Source organism: Leguminivora glycinivorella, chromosome 11 (assembly GCF_023078275.1).
Source record: "Leguminivora glycinivorella isolate SPB_JAAS2020 chromosome 11, LegGlyc_1.1, whole genome shotgun sequence".
NCBI lineage: Eukaryota > Metazoa > Arthropoda > Insecta > Lepidoptera > Tortricidae > Leguminivora > Leguminivora glycinivorella.
The window spans coordinates 7,816,166-7,840,058 of NC_062981.1; the positions used below are offsets into that span (position 1 = coordinate 7,816,166).

Here is a 23,893-nt window from a genome sequence, read left to right on the forward strand (position 1 = left end):
GGAACAAATAAATTATGTCACTAATAAATGAAACTTCAATTAAAAGTAATAAAACACATATATTGACTTTTTAAATAAATAAACCTTATATACTACTTAACCTTAAGATATAATTAGTAATTACACATAATAGCAAAATGCAACGTATACAACTACACATTATGACTCCAAAAACATTACTTATTCGTTTCTTGGGTACGTATCCATAGGAAAATTCTTATAAAATTGCATTTTATAATTGCATTGTTGTTCAATTGGCATTCAATTTATTTTACAATGTATGTCTGATTATATGAACTTAATTGTAGAATAAGATCTAAAATAGATATTTTACAATTTTTACATACACAGCCCTAAGTGATTTACAGTAAAAAAAACAATGTGGTTTTATTTCAAAAATAAAAGTTAGGTATAGTCAATTGCACCGTAAGTAGTGCCTGTAATTATTTATAATAGTTTAATTAAATTAATTCGCTGTTATAAATTGAAATAGATATCATACACGAAAGAAAAAACGACAAGGCCCACTGGTGGCCGAGCCGGGAATCGAACCCGGGTATTTAGCTTACGCGGCTAACGTCTTTACCACTAGACCACCCGCCCGCCGTGGTACTCGACGAAATTTCTCTAGTGTATGTTATCTCTGATAAGGCTAGGCGCCTTTTGACCAACTCTAAGGGCGAGCAATTAGTGCTTACACCTCCTATATAAATCCTTTTCCTATTGTTTTTTTTTATATTATGCACAACTGGTACTTACTAATGTGTCCATCTATTCTAACAAAACTTTGCATTAATATTAGGAACTTCTATTTATATCTGTCGTTAAACTGTCAAGGAGAAAAACTAATAAAATTAGTAATAACGATGTACCTACATTTTATGTCTTATAATAATGTGATTGTTTGCTTAGATCAAATATTTCATACAATTACTTGCAAAAATATCTATAAAGCGTAATTTTTGTAGTACAAAAATATTGTTATCTCCTGAAATTCAGATTATGAATATACGCAAATTACATAATTTTATACGACTACCCTACGTTCGCAACGTTGCTTGCTACCCACAGAATCGCAAACTTATTTCATAAATGCATAATTTTATTATCAATAAGGCAGCATGGAATTTATTTAAAAATCAGTCATAATAAGTCTCCAAAATTATACATAAGTTCTATCAACATCCAAGCAACACTAAGTGTACCTATAGATAATATAATACCAAGCTTTTGGTATCGTTACTCGCCTTATAAAAAACTACGTAAATGTACGTAAAGTTACGGTCTCCTATTTTATGCTGTACAGCCGGACTCAGATACCTATATCCGAACTGCCAAAAATCTTAAAAATATCGGAACACGCGAGGCGCTCCGATATTTGTGATAGCTGATATATTTGACGGCGACTGTACGCGATGTCTGGTCGTCAATGTTAGTACGAAATACAAACGCCAAAGTTTGAAAAAGGCAATCTAGCAAAGAGTGCAATCGTTGATGCTTTATGGATACGATAGGATCGTAGCATATGTCTCTCTACTAGACATGTCACCAAAAAGAAAGGAGTGATATGTATTTTTCGTACATTGTGAAGTACTTCGCTCTTTATGTATAGCCCGGTCCACACAGAGCAAGGTACGCCGCGAGGCAATAGATGTGATCACGCGGCAAGCGTGCTATGTAGGCGTGCCTTGGCCGAGGCAATGCGCGCATTTTGCTCGGCCGAGCAACCTGCCTTAGCGTCGACGAGCGTCGACGATTGTATTTTATGGCTAGAGGCCCAATACTTACCTATAGTACTCATTGTGACTACTTACGTAAAACTAGTGCCTACGCCAAATCTTGGGATTAGTTGTCAAAGCGGACCTCAGGCTCCCATGAACGCAAGGAGGATGATGAGTACTCATTGTGAAGCGGCGTACGTTTAGCCGATAGCGTTTATAGGAGAACCTATTTAGTCTACGATAGAATCGCATGCTGACGCGACCATGAGCAAAAACTCATAAGTACAAAAATCACACATATACATTCAATCAAAACGAAAAAAATCCCACATTGGACTTATTCTTAATAATTTAACACACGTTTGTCGAACTAAAATGTTTCACACAAACAGACACTATTAAAAAAACAGGTTGTTCGTAAATAAAATTAAATACTAACATCGATAAGTATGAGAAAAACAAAATCATCCAAATCTTATAGATTGGTAATGAAACTTTACAGACTGACCTCACTCGACTTCTAGATAAAAATCTAACAGATTTAAGATGTACTTTAATGGATCAGTAATAAACTTAGTCAAAAACTTATCAAAGTATTTCTCACGTCTGCCTTGTAAAAGTCTCTTAGATTGTAGAATAACTTTAGTCTTAATGTTTTGCAGATATCTCGCATTAGATATAAACAATTCAAAACGAAAAACAACAAATCATTGGCCTCGGTGTACTAAAAATGTAACATTCTCAAGTAAAAAGTGCCACTTTTTCGCTTACAACGAAATACGGACGGCGTTTTAGTGTCACGCTGACCAAACGCACGACCAATTTATATGAAGTCGATGTTGTCGTCCGCTTTAGTACGTTTTAACATTAACCGATCCAATATCGGAAATAGGAAGGATTTCAAAGGAAAAAATCAAAGATGTCGGCGTGGGATATCGGTCCGACATCCGATTTCGGATAGGATATTGTGAAAACGCACTTACTCTAAAATGCTTCCTTAACTTAGCCCCTCGTATCCTTAGACACGGATCCGTGCGTGGGAATTTTAATATATTGCTTTAAATGTCAAGGTCACTATTTCAATGACCAAAATTGACAGGCCGCATACGAGGGGTTAATAGACATTAGTCCTGCTGATCGCTCTGCGCGGTCGGTCTGCATTACACTAACACCAGCCAGCAATGATCTGGTACTTTTTGCTCGAGAAAAGCACAAATAGTTTTTTTTTATTACCGCGCGACTATGAGCGTGCAAACAGCCACGACGGCCGCTATGAAGGAACTGCGTATGCCAGTAGCGGATTTTGTGACTGAGTTCTGTGGCAGCACGCTTTTGTAGTTGCAGGACTTTTCTGCGGCCTCGTTGCTGACCAACTCCACGTATTCGGGGTAGTTTTGGATTTGTATTGGCTGCAAAAAGAAATAGGTATTAGAGACAACAGAAGAGATTAAGAAATTATTTACTTTAGTTAAGATTTGATTTGGAGAATTATTTTTGGTTAGCATGATCCACATTCAGTCGAACTAACTTGGGTCAAAATCGCTATCGTTTCAAGAACGAAACGTTTCGTGACTTTAATTGCTTTTCTATATTATCGATTGTCACTATGTCTAGGCTCCCAGGAATGACTTCTATCAGAAGTTACCCTTACACCTACTAAATAGAAAATCTAATCAATACTTACTGCTCCCCAGTTATCATCCCTCTTCTTGCAGAAGGTCATATGCATGCCCTTATACAGCGTCTTCTCAATTTGCTCGGTTAGCACCGATTCTGTCCACGGCATCTGATTCAAATGTGCTAGGAACGTCTTGTTTTGGAACTCGGCTGGCTCACGGATTATCAGCTCCTCTGCAAAAGGAATTTGTAAGTTTCAGTTTGGGTTGAGAGAAAAGGTTGATACGCATTTGGTTGGTTTTGTAGTGACTCGGCTAAGTAACTATAAATGTGAGTGTGCACGGGAAAACGTCCCACTTTGTTGATTGCTATAATGCCGCTTTGTTAGTTTATTCATATAAAGATACAAGTAAATCTCGCCTTAATGGTAACCGACAAAGTGAGACGTTTTACTAAACACACTCACAAATATGCAGGTGTTTGTGAGTGAAATGATACATGTTTAACGTTTTTCAAGGACAATCAATACAACCTTGCGATATAGGTAACAAAAAGGTATCCTTAGCATAGGCTAATGGAAGTAATGTCAGGGGCGGCTCACTCCGCGATTCTATCGCCACGCTACAAGTACATGCTGGCGGCCACGAGTTCGCGGCCTAATCAGGGGTGGCGCGCATTCTCACGGAACGCACGTTCGCACTTTCTATTGCTACTTTACGTCGCGAGTTTTTTTAAGGTTAGTGTCCGCATGTGTAATGGCTAAAAATGTTTAGTTAAATGAATATCATGAATAATATATATACCATGGACATTTTTACACAGATCTACTATTGATTAAGTCCCCCGGAAAGGTTCAATAAGTCTTGTCATGTTGGAATTTAATTGGATGGATTATATATATTACCTAGAAAGTACCCAAGACCTGAATATTATAGTATAACATTTTATCTGAGTATTAATTCGTTTTAATCCATAGGCAACCAACCCTATCGCCGGACGCCGCGCACGTGCGGCTCGTTTCTTTGTAAGAATGTTGTAGGCATTTATAAAGGCGGCATGTCGTGAACATCAAAACAGTGGGCCTTCTGTACTTGTACTATTATATATTCTGTGGTAATGTACAAATTATATTATTTAAATTTAAACAATTGGCAATAGTTACCCACCCTTTGCATATATTTTTTTGTGCAGGAGGCTTTCCTGCATTTTTCTTTGCAAGGCAGAATCTCAAAGTAAAAAGGTATTTTAAACTATTACTAAATAGAATAGAATAGAATAGAATAAATTTTATTCGTAAACACACAAAAGAGAAAAATATTACAAATAGGAACACATAAAAACGAGAAGGTGCCACGCAGGGCCGGATTAAGGGTAGAGCGAGTGGAGCGGCCGCTCTAGGCGCCACATGGTAAGGGGGCGCCAAAATAGAAACTGAAAAATCCATACAAAAAATTATACGTTGCGTGGGCGCGCACATATCACAAAATGGGGAGAGGAGTCGGAAATGAATCCACCTATTGAAAATCTAGATTTGTAATTCAGATTATTTTAAGTGGAAAGTTGCACCACATTGCCATTTATAAGGTTGCTGATGCTAGGGCGCCGTAAAAGGAGGATTCTAGCCCTTGACGAGCCACGTTGTTGTGCGGCGAACGGCAAAGTTACGTAGCTATCAAAATGCAAAAATATGAGTCTACCCGATAGTCCAAAGCGGAGTTCCTCATAATGCCAAAGGCGCAAAACGTCTCAGAGAGGCGCAATTTTGTGAGTCACAGCAGATGGTGAGCGAATTTCAAAGCACTCAGATCACTTAGTGGCAAAATACCGAAATGGGCATCCCGACGGTGACGATCGAGTCCGCAGTCAATCTCTTAATTAACTCTTAGTATTATAAAAATAATACTGATGGCGAAATATAAGGCCTAAAAGTCGGGAACATAGGCGCCCTGTGAAGTCAAAATACCCCTAAATATGTCAAAGACCGCAGCTCTGCAGACGATAAAAGCTTGAAAGTTCGCGGATTCCCCGCTGGCGGGGAATAATTAATTGAGTCAATAGGAATAAAACCGGCCAAGAGCGTGTCGGGCCACGCTCAGTGTAGGGTTCCGTAGTTTTTCGTATTTTTCTTAAAAACTACTGAACCTATCAACTTCAAAACAATTTTCCTAGAAAGTCTTTATAAAGTTCTACTTTTGTGATTTTTTTCATATTTTTTAAACATATGGTTCAAAAGTTAGAGGGGGGGGGACGCACTTTTTTTTCCTTTAGGAGCGATTATTTCCGAAAATATTAATATTATCGAAAAACGATCTTTGTAAACCCTTATTTATTTTTAAATACCTATCCAACAATATATCACACGTTGGGGTTGGAATGAAAAAAAAAATCAGCCCCCACTTTACATGTAAGGGGGGTACCCTAATAAAACATTTTTTTCAATTTTTTATTTTTGCACTTTGTTGGCGTGATTGATATACATATTGGTACCAAATTTCAGCTTTCTAGTGCTTACGGTTACTGAGATTATCCGCGGACGGACGGACGGACGGACGGACGGACGGACAGACAGACATGGCGAAACTATAAGGGTTCCTAGTTGACTACGGAACCCTAAAATAAAAATCGCGCTCGCTTCGCTCGCGCTTACTATTTATAATTATCTTCTCTTTTAGTTAGAACAAATTCCGAATCTGCTTTCCTGACTTGGCCACTATAGTGTTCCATATTGCTTGTTATTTCACACGTAACTATATATACTAGGGTGCGACTACAAAAGTTTAACCATTTGTCCCTTTCGCACTCTGTATGGTGAAATCCATAAATTCTGTATTGCGTTAATCTTCAAATTACGGCATTACTATGAAAAAAAATTTCGCACTCGCTACGCTCGTGATTTATTTTCCTACGTAGTGGAACTTCTTCCCAAGGGCGCCGAAACTCAAACTCGCTCTACCCTGATCGAGTGCACGGGCCGGCGCTGGTGCCACGAAATGGTTTAACCTCAGCATATTGCTGGCGACTTCCAGCGCTGATCTTCCGGTTAAACCATTCGATGAAAAACAATCACGACAGGTAACATGAACAAAATTATAGAAAACAACATATTACACACAAAAAAGAAAGATATTACATGCTTTTTTAAAAACTATAACTACTACTGAACGAATTATTTACAACGTACCCACTCATAAATTATACTCACTCATAAGTCCTACGCCTTGGTCATCGCCCTGCATAGCTTCTGACTCTGATGCGTGCTGCCTTATGTCAAACTCCATCTTTGGTGGCAAGTTCTCCAGATTCCTGCAAATAAATATCAATTCAGATAAATTCATATTTCTAATCTTCAAGGTATAATTATTAACCTTTAATTTTTGGCTGATAGATAAATATAACAAATAATATATATATTATAGGACATTCTAAGACAGATTGACTGAGGTCCACGGTAAGCTAAAGAAGGCTTGTGTTTTGGGTACTCAGACAACGATATACCGAATGCGCCAGACCGGTCGTCAAATGACATTAAACTAAACTAACACCCATTGCATTTTTCCGTTAACGACGATAAACTGATATGTTTTTTTTCTACTCCCGAACTGTTATTCGTCATTTACAGGGTCGTGCATAGATCTTTAAAACCCTACATAAAGGTCTATTCCCCAAAGCCAGCGGCCGCAGGCTTTCCGCGCATGCGCGCAGTATCGAAAAAACTGAAAACGCATTGTTTGGCTCTGTAACCATGGCAACGCCTTATAACGACACTGCGCGAGTGCGCGGAAAGGCTGGGCAGCCGAGCTGACAGTGCAAACCTTTGCGTCAAAATACAGGAAGCAGTGTGAATTTCACGAAAGTTATTCAAGAAAACTATTAAAAACTAAGTGCATGGTCGTAGAAAAAGTATTGTATGCAACGGTGTTTAACTGAGTCAAAAAATACTCGTGGCGTCTCAATAACAATTTTCGGCTTCGCCTCAAATTGTTACCCACGCCACTCGTCTTTTTTGACCTCCTTTAAACGCCTGTTGCATAAAATACTATAAAGTGTGTTAGTAGCTTTATGGTATTACTTGGTATCTTAGGTATGAGGTTAATAATTATACAAATACTGGTATAAACACCCATTGCATTTTTCCGTTAACAACGACGAACTGATATGTTTTTAAAGTGTGTTAGTAGCTTTATGGTATTACTTGGTATCTTAGGTATGAGGTTAATAATTATACAAATACTGGTATAAACACCCATTGCATTTTTCCGTTAACAACGATGAACTAATATGTTTTTAAAGTGTGTTAGTAGCTTTATGGTATTACTTGGTATCTTAGGTATGAGGTTAATAATTATACAAATACTGGTAAAGTCCAACGTACCCTGACGATAGGAAGATGTTTTCAACGTCGGTCATGCTAAGTGTGTAGAATTCCCTCACGCCGAAAGTTTCGAAAAACTCTTTGACTGGTGTCATAGAGTAACATCCTGCTAGTTCCGTGCGAGGGTAGTATAGCACGAATGATAGGCACATTTCCTGTGAACAATAAAAACGCATATTAAAACATAATTTATTAAAACACTTAAAATAGGTACCTACTGTCTAAAAGAACAGAATCCAAAGAAGAAGGCTGTGAATCGGTCTGCAGGAGAAATGGTTGAGGAGTCCAGGCCCCGTAGCCGAATGGGATTTCTACGACGCGAAACGAAAACGAAACGCCGCGAAAGGTAGTCTGGCTCTGTTGCGCCAATACGCAAGAGCGATAGAGATAGATATCTACGAGCGTTTCGTTTCGTGAGCGTTTGTGCATTCGGCTACGCACGCTGGTGTTGTTGGGAGATTTATTAGTCAAATCTGGCAGTTTGCTCGAAGGAACAGACGGAATGTAGGTATGCTATAACTCAGATTCAGATTCAGATCATTTATTCATAAAAGTAAAATATTTATACGTCAATTTATAATACATAGTATAGTCATATACATGCAGATCATTGTTACTTAATTTGGTACATTATTCATAATAATCATAATAAAATTGTAACTTCAAATGATTTACTTAGCAAACAGTGCTTAAGTTAAGTTATTATATTTACTACATTAGTGTTAATACATTTTACATTTGTTGATACATCTTTCAATTAATTAGGTACTAAATTACATATTTGATGTGTTAGGGCCAATGGGTTTGTCACTTGCAGAATAATGTCGGTGTTTTACAGGTTGCACTTCAGCACACTGCTCAAGAGCTACACGAGCTTATTCCACCGTCCCCATTCTACCATCGGACTCTTAGACGCACGGCCGGTTTCCATCCTTACTTGGTGATATTCCGCAAATTCGCACGAAGCGCTTTGCTTCTTTCTTTTCTTATGCGCACTGCCAAGGAGTGGAATTCCTTGCCGGCGGCTATATTTCCGAGCTCATATAACCCGACGACCTTCAAATCAAGAGTAAACAGGCATCTTCTGGGCGAGCTCACTCCATCGTAGGCCACGTCTTTGCCTTTGGCTAGTCTGTGGCCAAGAGTAAGCCCATTTATAATTAAAAAAAAGGGTGATCAGTTTTGTACAGTAAATTCTGTGATATGCTCTCATCTACGTCCTGACAAGGTTCAGGTGTGATGGTGGAACTTAACACTTACACACACTCCCCCGCATTAAAAAATGAACCCTTTTTAAATAGAAAAAAGTTCCAACATGAACCCAATACTCTTTTATCGGCAATGATTGCTGTGTGTGAGTAAAAAGAGTTTTCGAGAAAAACTTGTTGCAATTTATTTGACTATTAATATAAAAATATGTAGATGAACTTCTTATACATTGAAATAAACTTCAAACGATTGTTAAAAAAATCACTCTGTCTTTGCTTTTTGACAGAAGTGACAAGAAGCGGATATTTAGGGAACACGTCAGTCAAAGCCGTAATTTCAGTTGATTTCAGTTCAATTTAAGTAGAATCATGGGAATCATGCAATTTTGGTTGATTGAATGAGATACTAACACAGTTTTTCTATTTTCTGGTGGTTCGGATGTCATATTTAGTTTGGTTAAAATAAAAGTGGTGTTTTGTAAAAAAAAATATTGACTCAAAAAGTGAATGGACTCAAACATACAATACAAGACCTTATCATGCCGGTAAGTCCATAATTTGTTCAGTTATACATAATATAATCGTTCTTTGTTTTACAAGGGGGCAAAGTTGTTGTTTAACCGCACGTGCCAATAAAATTTGTATGAAATTACTTTGCACTCTTGTGGATAAAATGCAATTTTGTTATCTGTTTTCGAATAGCAAAGTAAGCCTTTATCAGTTGGTGTGGTGAAAAAACTTAAAACACATTCGAATCAAGATTATCTAAACAGCAATGACAGTTTCTTTAATAATATTACACGCAGTGGTCAAATTTCCAAAAAAATAACCAATAATATAAATCTAATAAACTTGTAATATCATATATAAATCCTACAAAGTTAAAGCCAATTTCCTTTTTGCTAACCTTCCAACCACGATAATTGTCATATGTTAACAAAAATAGCTTTTTCTACTCCCGAACTGTTATTCGTCATTTACAGGGTCGTGCATACATCTTTAAAACCCTACATAAAAGTCTATTCCCAAAGCCAGCGTCCGACGGCTTTCAGCGCATGCGCGCAGTATCGAAAAAACTGAAAACGAATTGTTTGGCTCTGTAACCATGGCAACGCATTGTTATAACGATACTGCGCGCGTGCGCGGGAAGGCTTTGGGCAGCTGAGCTGACAGTGCAAACCTTTGCGTCAAAATACAGGAAACAGTGTGAATTTCACGAAAATTATTCAAGAAAACAATGAAAAACTAAGTGCATGGTCGTAGAAAAAGTATTGTATGCAACGGTGTTTAACTGAGTCAAAAAATACTCGTGGCGTTTAATAACAATTTTCGGCTTCGCCTCAAATTGTTACCCATGCCACTCGTCTTTTTTGACCTCCTTTAAACGCCTATTGCATAAAATACTATTACCTGTGACGCGGAATAACCCCCCAAAATAGGCTTATCGCGGCTCGAACTGTCATAAGTGCACTCTGTGATTAAAGTGTCCCCTTTCAAGAACCTCCTGCCACCTGGAACGATGCGGGACTGCTGATAATGGACATCGTAGGAGTTTTCCTGTAAATAAAATAGTTGGTTAAAGCGCCATCTAGGAGATGTGTTTCGAACTAAAATATAGCTTCGGTCTTTGCAGTTCATCTCTAACTGTTGAAGACGAGATGTATAAGTACTTGTTTGCGTTAGAGATGTCGCTACCTCTTTCTAGCACTTGATAAACCAATATGAATTTCAAGTTATCATATTCGGTGTTATTATAAATAACAAAGAAACAGCATGTACTCAACAGTATTAGGTATATTTTCCTCGCACTCGAAACAAAAAAACTCATATTTAATTACACTGCCCTCTAGTGACGTAAATCCGAGGCAAGTAGTTACCACATCATTGTCTTACTTTCTACGCAAGCTACAGACGTTACGCTTAGCGTTGGATGCGCAAGATGGCGTTGCAAAAGTTTTTGTAACAGAAATAATAGATGGCGAACCGTGTGGAATGGGGATGTTTTATTTGACCAAAGTTATAATACTTATAATCCATGTAGCACAGTGTAAATTTATTGTTTCGTCTTTGTCACTAGGCGTTGTTTAATAACCTTTGATTTTGTTAATTATAAATTATAACCTAAATATAGTAAAATACAAACCTCTGATATTCTCGGCAATTCGTGGTTTCCTCTGACGTGCTTTAATGAAATCTTTCTAGCGGTGCCATGGGCATGGAGAAGGACAGATACGATGTTTATTCCTTCTTCGGGCATGGTCTGAAATAAGAAAAAAAGATTAATTAGACTACTTAGAGAAAATGGAATCCATTGAAACTTAATGTATTAATAATATTAAACTTATACTATGATTTGTGGCTTCTCCAAAGACTGACTATAATTTAGTATTTTTAAAGTACCTAGTGCATGTATACATTCTGAAGTAGATATACTAATTATTTTACTTCTTGTATGAAATCCAATACGATCTTCCATTGATTCCATCTGAGTATGTAAAGCTCTCTCTTTATAATATGAGTCTGTCTCTCTTCCTCTCAACCTTGTAATAAGATATAGGTACTTACACACAGAAAAGTGCTAGAAAGCTGCTTCTGTCCCTCTCTTTCTAATGTAACTTTCTATCTCTCTCTCTGTCAATCTATAATAATAAAGCTACTTACACTATTAGCACATTCAGGGCTACAGATGCCAACAGTCCGGTACTGCTTTTGTTTAGGCGAGATCACGTGGAGCGCGGATACACCAACCCCCCGCTCCTAAAAAGATCCCAGTCTCTCTCTTTCTAATGGAACTTTCTATCTCCCTCTCTATCAATTTATAATATTAAAGCTACTTACACTATCAGTACATTCAGGGCTACAGATGCCGACTGTCCTGTACTGCTTCTGTTTAGGCGGGATCACATGAAGCGCGGACACTCCAGCCCCCGCTCCTAAAAAGATCTCAGTCTCTCTCTCTTTCTAATGGAACTTTCTATCTCCCTCTCTGTCAATTTATAATAATAAAGCTACTTACACTATTAGAACACTCGGGGCTACATATTCCGAAAGTCCGGTACTGCTTTTGTTTAGGCGGGATCACATGCAGCGCGGATACACCAACCCCCGCTCCTAAAATATCTCTGTCTCTCTCTATCTAATGGAGCTTTCTATCTCCCTCTCTGTCAAGCTATAATATTAAAGCTACTTACACTATTAGTACATTCAGGGCTACAGATGCCAACTGTCCTGTACTGCTTCTGTTTAGGCGGGATCACATGCAGCGCGGATACACCAACCCCCGCTCCTAAAAGGGCCGCGTCGTGGGCCCTAAGCGCTGGTGTGTAGTGGATTCTTATACCGGAGTTATCGAGCACTGAAATGAAAATATATAGTGTTAAATTGAGCAGATATCTTTGGGCAAGTGATCCTTGCAGGTGAAGCAATTAGTCCTGGGTAGACCTATTACAAGCTGATGCTTAGTTTAGAGCTAGGTTGATTTGTGTAAATTGTCCCTCTAATGATATTTAAATAAAAGGGACTGTAAGTTCATGAAATTTCTTGAACACCAGGTTTAGGTAGCATTGGGCAATTTTGCAGTGCGTTTGTGGCACCTTTCAACCACCATAGCTCTTTTAGAATTCTACCTGTATTTTCAAGCAATTTTAAATCGAAAAAAAAGGTGACTGAGGGACTAATTTAGAAAGGGACAACAGTCTTCAGCAAGTTACTTTTCGGATAACGCTCCTAAAACTTAAAAAAAAAAATTAACGAGTTAGTAGCAATATAGATACTTTTACTGTTTTCAGTACTTTTCACATGAGTATGGAGGATCCTGGCTTTCAAAAAACATTATTTCACTGTCCTTTTATGCCTACTATGTCCACTGTATTTCTGCACCATTAGATACATACATAAACTCACTCCATTCCAAAGGGATTAAGTGCCACTTTTAGCAACTAAGGGGTTGAACGTTAACTAAATCGTGACCAGCGGCAGAAAGTGCCGAAATTTTGAAACGTAATAAATACAAAAGTCTTGGCAAAGAATACCCTTTTGTACCTTTTGGCGTAGAAACTCTAGAGTTTAACCAACCATGGACCTAGGTCCATGGGGTCCCAGCGCGAACAAGTTGTTCACAGAAATCGCAAAGCATCTGGTTGAGGTAACTGGTGACCGAAGAGCTGGCGACTTCCTCGCACAACGTATCAGCATTGCGATACAGTGAAATATCGCCAGTATCCTTGGTACCATGCCTCAAGGGCGTATTTTAGACATCTTTAGTCTTAGTTTCTTATATAAATAAATAAATATTATAGGACATGCTTACACAGATTGACTGAGTCCCACGGTAAGCTCAAGAAGGCTTGTGTTGTGGGTACTCAGACAACGATATACATATAATATACAAATACTTATATACATAGAAAACATCCATGACTCAGGAACAAATATCTGTGCTCATCACAAAAATAAATGCCCTTACCGGGATTCGAACCCGGGACCGCGGCGCCGCAGGCAGGGTCACTACCGACTGCGCCAGACCGGTCGTCAAAAATATAATTATATAAATATGTTCATGTAAATAAAGATTAAATAAATCGTGACCTTCTTAGGTGTAGTTTAATGAACCCACCTTCATGCAGCGCCTGATTGTCATAATGAACCTCCAGCATGTAGAACGACACGCCCGTTTTCTCACCCAGCGGGATGCCAACGTTCTCCGGAAGGAATTCACCTGAAATACAACCAAAACACACCTTAAAACTTATTGACAAAGTTTAAAATACAGTGAGGTATAAGTGAAGAAAGTACAATGATCATTTGTTCAAGTTTAGGTACAATTAGATTTGCAAAGTAGGAGGGGAGTGATCAATATTGATTTTACGAAGAGTTTAGCCTTCGTCACGGAAGTAACACTTAAAAGGTACTTAACATAATGAAAATCTAATAGAACCCGATGTCATTTAATAAAATATATTCATTCAATATTATTCATAAATAAGTATGTGAAAAGATAAGTAACCGAAGTTTTCACTGCACATTCAACAGCGTATCTTAAAGCATGTTTTTCTACTCCCGTACGGTTATTCGTGACTTACAAGGTCGTGCATAGTACTTTAAACCCCTACATAAAAGATGTCAGGACAAGTCTATCTAGTCTATACCCTGAAAACATTTAGTAGCAGTAGCACGATATAGCTGTTACAGTTCAGTAAATACATTGCTACCAACTTAACAAACCAATCACTTCATCGTAGAAAATTAAAATATTGTATGAAATAGGTACATTGTTGCCAACCTTAGAATGTCAGATAAAGCCTGGCATTCGCAGAGTCGAGACTCGTTCGTTTTCTGCTGCGATCATTGGCGACGCGTCGAATCGCATTCAAATGTATGAGAACTCGATTCAACTCGACTCGATTCGTCTTAGTGGCCAGGCTTCAAAGAACCATGTACCATAGACAGTTTTATTTTCATGTTTGCACTCAAACTGCATATTCGAAATGGTAGGTGGTCCACTAGATAACTAAGATGACTGAAAGTAGGTATTTATTGAATTTATAATTTTCTTTCAAAGTAAGTGCTTGGTCGTAGAAAAAGTATTGTATGCAACGGTGTTTAACTGAGTCAAAAAATGCTCGTGGCGTCTTTATTAACAATTTTCGGCTCCGCCTCAAATTGTTACCCACGCCACTCGCCTTTTTTGACCTCTTTTAACCACCAGTTGCATAAAATACTATTTTGTAAACTTCGTTTTCGATTTTCGAAAATCGAATGATTGTCAAACTTGCAACCAATAATAAATCATAGAAGCCCTACCCGTTTTTCCGGCACACTTATTCCTACCCAAAACCCAAAAAGGGCTTACGTATACTAACATAGATGGCGCTTAAGCTGTTTTGACTTAGTACGTTGGAATACCTCTATAACTATCCCAAGTTCAAAAGGTCTTATGTATACTACAACAGATGACGCTTAAGCTCTTTTAGTTTCGAATGTTGGTACACCTAATTGGTGATACATGAAACCGCATTGGATGCAATGGCTTTGCGGTTTGTCAATCGTTATTTTATGTTTAATACTAAACGCCACAAACAATTGAACATTTTGAAAATGTTATGCAAAACCGCGAATTTATGTCTCACTGAATGGCATATTCAATTTGTACTTGTTCTAAACTATAATGTTCCTATTTTCTAGCTAAGGCCGACAAAATCATCGACATTGTTTGTTCTCTAATCGGGATGCATAAATGAGAAACTTCTTTTAAAATGCAATAGACAAGCAGACAAATTTTAAGCCTTCTAAGGCATAATACACGTGATTCTAGTTAAGGCAAGGTTAGCTAGCTACAGGGTCAAAAACAAAATTATATGCCGTATGATTGTTTACTACTACAGATAAAATGCTACAGTATTAAAAAAAGGAAACGTGAGAATAACTCGTGTCTCGAAATTTAAGTACGTGTATCTTATGAACAAGCATTGTAACATTGTTCTGCCTGCAACCGGCGTAACACAAGTAGCCCACTCACTGGGCCGACTCGGCCCATAGAACCCATCCTGGTTCGCCCATTCCTTCCATAAATGCTGGTCTAGGTCCTCCGCACACTCGTACAGGACCATATGATGGACTGGGGAGTTAGTGTTCTTCCCTCCTTTATGGCCAAGCATTATTGCAATATTGGTTTTTATTAAATAACTTACCTTTAGATCCAATAGCCCAAGCTGCAACCGGCGTGACACAAGTAGCCCACTGACTGGGCCGACTCGGTCCATAGAACCCATCCTGGTTCGCCCACTCCTGCCACAAATGCTGGTCTGGGTCCTCCGCACACTCGTACAGGACCATATGATGGACTGGGGAGTTAGTGTTCTTCCCTCCTTTATGGCCAAGCATTATTGCAATATTGGTTTTTATTAAATAACTTACCTTTAGACCCAATAGCCCAAGCAGCAACCGGCGTAACACAAGTAGCCCACTCACTGGGCCGACTCGGCCCATAGAACCCATCCTGGTTCGCCCACTCCTTCCACAAATGCTGGTCTGGGTCCTCCGCACACTCGTACAGGACCATATGATGGACTGGGGAGTTGCTGTTCTTCTCTAACACGGGGACTCCGTCTCTGATTGGTCGGCTGTCGATCAGGGGCTGGTAGCCTACGATATGGTGCTTCATGGGTAAGTCGGGTGCCTTGAAGATCTTGCACCAGAAGAGAGTTGCCATGTCGTGGGGTATTGTGAGCTGGACAGAATATAGTGTATTATTAGAAAAGTAGATAAAAATTTCCCTTTTACTTCTGTGGCTGACATAAGTTGAGTGTAGGATCAGGGTTTAATTGTGATGTGGGCAATGGGCTAGCAACCTGTCACTGCGGTGTAATTTTAGTTCCTTTCAACACGGTAATTCCTTAGAATAGCACTAAAAATTAGGCAGTTTCATGAGGCGTGAATTTATACGTATGTATGTACCTATAGCTAAACATTAGCCTTTGGTATGTTACATTATGTTTTTTACTTCACCAGGTATTTATTATTGCTGCATTAATACTTAAGTAATTATAAGCATTAATACTTAAGTTATAAATGGGAAAGTGTGTGTGTGTCTGTTTGTTTGTCCGTCTTTCACGGCAAAACGGAGAGACGAATTGACGTGATTTTAGTGGAGATAGTTGAAGGAATGGAGAGTGACAGAGGCTACTTTTTGTCTGTTTCTAACACCCCACTTCCCTAAAATGGTGGGTGGAAGTATGTATGAAGCATTACGCAATTTTCGTATTTAACCCGTGGAGCGTCCTTTAGATACACGGTGTCTATAACTAATATTATAAGTAATTTAGGAGAGGGCGAAGCCGCGGGCTAAAGCTAGTGCTTTATAAATGAGAACTATAACGGCAGAGAGAAATATTAAAAGTCTTGCTGATCGCCTCTCAGTTTTACATTAAAAAGTAAAAAATCTAAAACAAGTAACAATGAAAACATATTTTTGCGAAGAAAAATACCTGGTATGGACTGCATGATATCACGTTACAAATATAATGTAATTAATGTGTAACAAAATACGTTCATCATTGTCTAGAGTTTTGTTTTCACATAAAATATATTGTTACCTGCTTTATTGTTTCCGCGAATAAGGAAAATAACAAATCAAACGAGTAATTATTTAGGGGTCGCTGAACTAACTGAAAGACTACTTATTTATAGACAAGGGTGTTTGACTCACTTAGGTATATAACAAATACAAACAATAGGCTTAAAGAGATCGACTTGAGACAATAGTCGTAATGTCTTCATCGACAATTTCCACTAATTAACCAATAACCATTACAATTTTGAGAGCTTATACACATTTCTACAATCTATCTGTTTTATGTTTTCGAATGATCGGTTAACATATAGTGCATCTGTAGCCTGAATGGTCGAGAGCTACTTTAGACCTAGCAGTCCACCCATCCTTGAGTAATTGATGAAAAGTTCCCAAGTAAGAACCTCTTCCTATTTGAAGTTGGTAAAAACTATGTTTTTTTACCAGCCTGGTGTAGTGTCCCACTGCTGGGCAAAGGCCTCCCCTCGCTTCTTCCACTCAACCCTGTCACTTGTATACAATGCCAATGTGGATAGAATGCAACCAAGTCATCCCGCCATTTCTTTTTCGGTCTGCATGAACCCCGGCCTGCGCCTTCTTCGGTGTTCCGTGGGTCCCACTCGGTGACCATTTTGGCCCACCGTTCAGTGCATGCGGCAGACATGTCCAACCCAGTTCCACTTAAGCGTAGCGGTGAGCGGTTGTTAAAAACTAAGATTACTTACATTATTTATCCTCACGTCCCAGTGCCTCAAAGGTATAGTCTCTGGCTTGGACACGGGCAGTAGCAGTCTAAGAGGCCTGGAACCACTTTTGACGTGTCTCGGCAGTTCTCCGTCAGAACCATCGGGACCCAGCGCCCAGAGTACTTGCATTGTGTCGTCCTGTGGAAATAAAAAAGAAATTAAATTAAGAGCTTGTGGTAAGACAATCTACTCTAACAGTGTCGTTTTTCTATAAATAAATAATCGTAAAATTATATCCCCGTGATTAGACAGTACATGTCTTAAAGCCTGGCCAGAAATACATGATACAGTATTTCAAGAGATCTTAATTTTCCTAGTATTAATATTTAACTGTCACCACATACAGGAGATTAACAGCGCCCTCTCGATAATGCTTAAATATTCAGTCACACTTTAGTACGATTCGTTGAATTTAAGGATCACATTTTATTATTAGATCTATATATACTTTAGGCCCTTGCATGGAACTGTTGGGGTACGATTACAGTTTTTTAAGTCAACCAAAAAATAACCCTTTATAGAGATATAATATAGCTATGATTAATTAAGAAGAGTCTTAATTAATCATTAAGAACACATGGGTTCGATATTTCAACAGTCACGACAACAAAAAATACGATATTTTAACTATCATAATTAATTAAATTAACGTGTGAATGACGAAGTGATGACAATATGAATCTATCTATCTAAAAGCGTGTACATAGTGACACAAACTTAAGAGTAATTTTTTTTAGATGTTTCTTATTATAATCTAATTTTTAAACACGTGTTGGGGATTTTGTCTGTAACGGATATAGACAGCGATGTTATCTATCGTATCAATAATTATATGTAGTTGTTGATTGGATATTCCATCGGAAACCTTTCTAAGTGAGAACTCAATATATTTTCATCACTACATAACGAGAGTAAAATGTGGAATCTGAATTACCAAAATATTTCGCCTAAGCAAAATGTTTCTAAAATTCACCAGGCAGGCCTGATTGATAAAGCAATTACCCATCTCCGGCAAAGTGAATCTTCGGAGATAACGAGCCTGATTTGCATTCAGAGCATGAACTATGTAAGTATAAGAGGGGTGGGCTAATGACTGCCTTCAATTTGGTTTATTCATAGATAAGATGGTTTATGTTCGATGGGACACATGCATCAAAATAGGGTCAATGGCGTTGCCTTTTCGAAGCATGTTGTCACACATGCTTTCCCGATATTTCATCACTGATATGCGAGTAACGGATGTAGTCTCAAATAGGGATGACGACTACATAAAATAATGGCATTCTGTTTAGTCCGTCAGTTAGATCGTCCAATAATACTGATGAACACATATTTTTCGCTTTTTCTAATTAATGAACAAAGATATAGAGCATTAAAGTTCCGGAGTGGGGGCTTGTGACGTCACTTCTAAGTAAAAATTGTACCTAGGCGTGACTTCACGCGCAACTTCAACGCACTGTACCGTCGTAATTTTTCGTTTAGGAGAAAAAAGAAAAAATACGTGTCTAAAATTCTTTGATAATCTAACTGACGGGCTAATTAGTTTTTTTTAGTCGTCTGCTTTTGTCTCATCGAATTTCTCCCCTTCTTGATAGATGGTATGATATTGAAGTGAAGGTGTTCAGAAATGTATGTAGATACCCAATTACTTGTGGAGTAGAGATAAATATTCATCTGTCAGTTTTGTTATGAAAAATAATTGGATCCCAAAAAGTATGCCTGATGATCTTTGAAAAGTATGAAAAGTATGTAAGTATAGGGTCACAATCGATATCGCTTCGAAAACGAAACGCTTTGTCCCTATGTCACTCTTCCATATTAAACAGTGACAGTTGCTTTTCGATCGCTACGATGCGCGATCGTCAACATCTACAAGCTAGCCAGATGACATGTCTTCTTCTAACTGTATTAATGACATAAGGACAGGTAGTCTATCTCGCGGCGACATACTGTCGCGGCAATCATGTGCTGGGCCTACTGGCTGTACTTCTTACAAGCTTTTAATCAACTTGCCTTGTTAGTATTAGGTATGTTAGTTTGGGTCAAAACGTAGAAGCTAAATTTCCCCATTTCCCGGTTTCCGATTGAGCTGAAATTTTGCACACTTATGTAAATCACATGACAATGCAATATTATAGTATCATGGAGCTGATCTGATGATGGAGCAGAAAGATGGTCATAGGAACTCTGTTATGAAACGTCGTATCCCCATCGAGTAAGGGGTTTTAGAAATGTATCGGAGAGCAGTAGATGACTGTTGAAAGAAGAGTACAGTCGGCGATAAAAGCTTGTGCCAAAAATGAAATTTTTGCAAAAAAAAAACTTATTATGAGATAAATATACTCACACCAATAACAAAGTCCTGCACGTCACACGTGTCCAGCATCCTTCTGAACTCGACAGTTGTGTGCGTAGCATTCTGGTATCCGGAGATCAGCTCGACGTTCTGAACTTCGTCCGCCACGGCTCTGTCTTCGAACGTTAGTCCGTGGCAATCCTGAAATAGAATAAGATTATTGTTAAAACATATTGTTTCGGGATTTTTATTACAGAAGAGTCCTAAGGTAATGCTTTAAGTGCAATGTCCTGAACTACAATAGGTATTCTGACAAAATTCCTTCAGGCATGGAACGTCACATGTTTAAAACCTTAAGCGCCCTCGAAAGTTCTACATGAGTATGGAACTTTCTGCGTATCGAATCCACACTCGCGTTCGCGGCGTGGAGGGCGCTTTAAAATGACCCTATTTTGTACACATTGGCTGCGTGTGCGTGCTCGTCGTATTGTAAAAATGAGCTGCAAAAGTGCATGGCGAATCTACCAATGAATTCATTCATATTTTCTCCATGCAATTTGCAGTTCACTGTATTATGCACTTATGAGTGACAAAACACTTGACGTGACGTGACGGCTCCAAAATTTTAGCGCACGCATACTGACACATCTAGTGTGCAGCGGATCTTTTACAAATTTAACATCCTTAAGGTACAGCGGGGCAAATCTCGATTGGGGAACAATTGTAAGTAATCCATTTTTTTCATTATTACATTATGATTTTGAGTTCTACAAGAACAAGCCTACCATATATACAACAGGACAATCTATTTAATAAAGCAAATATTGCGAGATTTGCCCCGCTCCTTATGGCTCTTTTATTTACATGGGTGCGACTATCTTTTGTTCGTTTCGTGTAGCCGATAGCCTATCGCTTACTCGCTTTGGGACATGTGCCTAAGACTCGTGTTGTGTTTTTATGTCGTTAAAATTACCTTTCTAGTACCTAGCTTTCTAAAATAAGGCAAGCATAAATTATGAAAAACTGCGGATAAAGGCAAGGGACCGATTTTTCTGACAGCCCGTGTCTTGCGCCCGTTATAAATAATGATGATAAACATAACATTTTACGTCAGCCCCTTCGTTTTATTCATAAATATCTCTTTTCATAGACCGTATACTTTCATGGCTCGTAAGGTTTTCTATTTGGGAGATTCTTTTACATTTGCACAGGAAATTGAAGGCAGTTGCCATAAATATGACGAGGCGTCAAACAGGTAACGCTGACGATGGAGACGATTCTGTACATTTCCGTTTATTTGAATTTTGCTGAATAAACATTTTTCTTGGCAATTCCGAATATAAAGTGCAGTGATGCAGTAGTTTTATTAAGCCTTAACTATATCCAAAACTTTCAAAATACTGGAAATTTCTCGTATTAGGTGAAAACGTAAAATTCAATAAAATATTCTTCTATAGTCGAACTAATCAATGTCATTAACTGTATTACTTCATCTTATTATTTATATTAAACAAAATTAATTAAAATAGGGTGTATTGGGGTAATTTCGAAAATCGTCTTAGTCGAAAGTCACATAAATATCACTATTATTTCCATCATATCAAGATTTCTCTTTTGAAGTTTGTAAAGCATCAAACTTAGTAGAAATCAAAAACATATGCAATCCTACAGATATTCTGATAAAATGATCCTTAGTGTGTTTTCACATTATCCGATCCCATATCGGATGTCGGACCGATATCCCATACATTACAGGCGCCATTTTGGATTTTTTATATTGAAATCCGACACCGGATCGGATAATGTGAAAACGGACTTACGAGTGCTACACGAAAAATATAAGAACCTTTGAGGCATGGAACTCTATTATAAAACTTAAGACCCCTTACTCCTTAGAGCGCTCATCAATTTCACGAAACGGCCATCGATAGATGGCGTTGGCGCTCGGTACGCGAGCACCGGCAACTCAACGCGCGTTTCAACGCAGACACGAATAATCTTGATAGTTTTGAATTAAATTGCTAATAACATAATTTTCAATTTTATATGGGGACTCTTTATTTAATTTCATATTCATGGTATGGTAGTAGTAAATAAGGTACTTATATGAATGTAGTAAAAGTATAGTATTAGTCTACATGTACATATATAAATTTAGGTTTCCTAATTGATTGATTCAACAACCAACACCGCTGAGCCGAAACTACGAAAGCTAGAAAGTCGAAATTTGTATAGATTGCATTAACAAAATTTCGAAGAGATAAGAATCGATTATGAAAATTTACACCCCTAGTAGAGAGAAAAAGGGGATGAAAGTTTGTAGCGGGATCAATTTGTTTTTTTTTTATTAGGAAAATTTTAGTTAGGAACTTGAAATTAGAGAATAGTTTAATAGTGATTTCTGTTTTTTAGGGTTCCGTAGTCAACTAGGAACTCTTATAGTTTCGCCATGTCTGTCTGTCCATCCGTCCGTCCGTCCGTCCGTCCGTCCGTCCGCGGATAATCTCAGTAACCGTAAGCACTAGAAAGCTGAAATTTAGTAACAATATGTATAATATGGAATGAATTGTCGCCTGCGGTATTTCCGGACCGATACGACCTTCAAATCTTCAAGAAAAGAGCGTACACCCATCTTAAAGGCCGGCAACGCACCTCCAACACCTCTGGTGTTTCGGGTGTCCATGGGCGGCGGTGATCGCTTACCATCAGGCGACCTGTCTGCTCGTTTGCCTCCTATCCCATAAAAAAAAAAAAAAAATCAATCACGTCAACAAAGTGCAAAAATGAAAAATGGAAAAAAATGTTTTATTAGTGTAAAGTGTAAGGGTCCCCCCACATCTAGCGTCTCGCGAACGTCGTCGCCTCTCCAACGCCCGCGCGGCGTCGACGCCGCGCTTCCGCAGCGCCGACGCGACGTTGCGGCGCCTCTCGAACGTCGACGTCGCAGTGACGTCCGCGCGGCGTCGACGCCGCGTTAGCGCCGCGCCCTCTCGACGTCAGTGGCAGTAAATCAAAAGCAGTTTATACGTTAGTTCGTATGCCTTAACCAATTTTTTGAAAAGTTATTTCTATAATGTAGGTGCATCAACTTGTTTACAGAGGGTCTGTGGCCTGTGTTGTATCAACTACGTTTGACGTATTGCTTCCTCTTCATCGGAAAAACTGTCATTTCATAGAAATATTGTAAAAACACTAAACAGAGAATGTGTCGAAGAAACGAGCGCAAAAAGCAATATTTACGCGTCTAGCGACCGTCATGATGCACAAATTTAAGGTTTTTGATTAGTAGTTTACGTTTATTTGCCATAATTTGTTAGTTACTAAAAATACTGGGATTCCGATTACAAAATTATATATCGGTTTCGAAATCTACCCCAAAAATCCCAAGATATTGGGATCCCGGTATTGGAAGCCCTAGCTGGACGTTGGTAGCCGCTGGCATCGCGGCGGCGCTACGCGGGCGCGGCGTTGGCGCGGCGTCGACGCCGCGCGGACGCCACTGCGACGTAGACGTTCGAGAGGCGCCGCAACGTCGCGTCGGCGCTGCGGGAGCGCGGCGTCGACGCCGCGCGTGCGTTGGAAAGGCGACGACGTTCGCGAGACGCTAGATGTGGGGGGACCCTAAAGTGGGGGCTGATTTTTTTTTTCATTCCAACCCCAACGTGTGATATATTTTTGGATAGGTATTTAAGAAGAAGAATAAGGGTTTACTAAGATCGTTTTTTGATAATATTAATATTTTCGGAAATTATCACAGTTATAGTGACTTTCATATTTTTATAAGAACAGCATGCACTTACGTCCAGAACAGTGACATTTGGTGCATTGGAACTGCTCATGATGTGTCACTTTTTAACCGTCGCCT

General features: G+C 38.7%; 1 protein-coding gene across 1 annotated transcript in view; it reads right to left on the reverse strand.

Moving 5' to 3' along the window:
- Nucleotides 1-1,883: 1,883 nt before the first annotated feature.
- The window catches only part of LOC125230803 (MOXD1 homolog 1-like), a 132,136-nt gene continuing 110,126 nt past the window's right edge, over nucleotides 1,884-23,893 (reverse strand). The window contains exons 3-13 of the mRNA XM_048136026.1: nucleotides 20,080-20,229; nucleotides 17,712-17,870; nucleotides 15,834-16,146; nucleotides 13,534-13,635; nucleotides 12,110-12,273; nucleotides 11,062-11,178; nucleotides 10,329-10,475; nucleotides 7,711-7,865; nucleotides 6,541-6,641; nucleotides 3,406-3,572; nucleotides 1,884-3,130 (exon numbers count right to left, since the gene is read on the reverse strand). Coding sequence (XP_047991983.1) covers nucleotides 2,951-3,130; nucleotides 3,406-3,572; nucleotides 6,541-6,641; nucleotides 7,711-7,865; nucleotides 10,329-10,475; nucleotides 11,062-11,178; nucleotides 12,110-12,273; nucleotides 13,534-13,635; nucleotides 15,834-16,146; nucleotides 17,712-17,870; nucleotides 20,080-20,229 — 1,755 coding nt within the window. The 3' untranslated portion in view covers nucleotides 1,884-2,950. The remainder of the gene's footprint in view (nucleotides 3,131-3,405; nucleotides 3,573-6,540; nucleotides 6,642-7,710; nucleotides 7,866-10,328; nucleotides 10,476-11,061; nucleotides 11,179-12,109; nucleotides 12,274-13,533; nucleotides 13,636-15,833; nucleotides 16,147-17,711; nucleotides 17,871-20,079; nucleotides 20,230-23,893) is intronic.